The following is a 1,215-nucleotide window of genomic DNA, read 5'->3' as shown; positions in this document are numbered from 1 at the left end:
GAGACTCTGTCTCAAAAAAATAAATAAATAAATAATTGGAAAGGTTTGCAGTAAATCTGAAATCAATGAAAAAAGCTGAAGGTTAATTCTAACTTAATCTTTTTCCCTCAGCCAGATTCAAAGTGTTCTACTCTGGAACTCCAAGAGCTGTTCTGTCTAGATTCTGAAAGTCATGTGAAAGGTTTTCAGTAAAACCTTGTATTGTGTTGTTTCCTTGAGGCCCACTGAGATATTATTTCCTATTAGAGTCATTATCAGAAATAAAACAGTCAATTCATAATAATGAGAAAAACATGAATGCACATACATGGGTACTACATCAGACAAACTAAAAAACCTGTAATACTAAGAAAGTAACTTCAATAAGAGGGAGAGTAGTAGGTCAATTTCATTAGTAAAGTATAAAAGGACTAAATTAGAACCAAGACAGGAAAGAGAAAACAACAGAATGTTACCTCCCGCCAAGTCCTTCGATTCGTTCTCTTTCCTTGGGAAGTTCTGGCTTATGATCCTGTGTCACCTCCACAGCTCTGACAAAGTCATCCTTTGGGTCATCCTGAATTCCAAGAACCACCCCTGAGTCACCTACGTGAGCTACATACATCTTCATGCCCCGTATGATGACCACACTGGCAGTTGTTCCTGATGTGCTGGGAAGACCTGTCATAGTCTTTGGCCATTCCGCTGTAATAAGAAATAAAATATTTTACTCTTAAAAGTATAAACAGTAATACACTGTCAGGATACAAATGGCAACAAACCCTGAATTAGCATGTTAACACTCGAATTGACATAAGAAAAAATTTGAGAAAAATATTCTGAAAACTACTAAAGGACTTAGGTTAATTAATGAATACACTAATAAATTAATTTTATAAATAATACAATTATAATACAACTATCAAACCAATCCTAAGAGAAATCTATTACAGGATAGGTTTATTACTGCTACATAACTCTTAGTCCTAACTAAACTGAGAGGAAAGAATGTGTTAAGAGGTTTTTTTAATCAGAATCAGTTTTTTTTGTTTTTGTTTTTGTTTTTGTTTTGAGACGGAGTCTCGCTCTGTCGTCCAGGCTGGAATGCAGTGGTGCGATCTCAGCTCACTGAGAGCTCCGCCTCCCAGGTTCACACCATTCTCCTGCCTCAGCCTCCTGAGTAGCTGGGACTACAGGCGCCCGCCACCATGCCCGGCTAATTTTTTTGTATTTTTA

The 1,215-nt window shown here is 36.9% G+C and overlaps 1 protein-coding gene across 1 annotated transcript in view; it reads right to left on the bottom strand.

Moving 5' to 3' along the window:
* PPM1D (protein phosphatase, Mg2+/Mn2+ dependent, 1D) overlaps positions 1-1,215 on the bottom strand; it is a 72,489-nt gene that overhangs the window by 44,376 nt on the left and 26,898 nt on the right. Inside the window, exon 2 of the mRNA XM_011979148.1 lies at positions 456-684. Within this exon, the coding sequence (XP_011834538.1) occupies positions 456-684 (229 nt within the window). The remainder of the gene's footprint in view (positions 1-455; positions 685-1,215) is intronic.

The sequence above is a fragment of the Mandrillus leucophaeus genome, unplaced genomic scaffold (assembly GCF_000951045.1).
Source record: "Mandrillus leucophaeus isolate KB7577 unplaced genomic scaffold, Mleu.le_1.0 Scaffold20, whole genome shotgun sequence".
Lineage (NCBI taxonomy): Eukaryota > Metazoa > Chordata > Mammalia > Primates > Cercopithecidae > Mandrillus > Mandrillus leucophaeus.
Note: the sequence above shows the minus strand (reverse complement) of the source record. Positions and strands in the feature narration are given on the sequence as shown.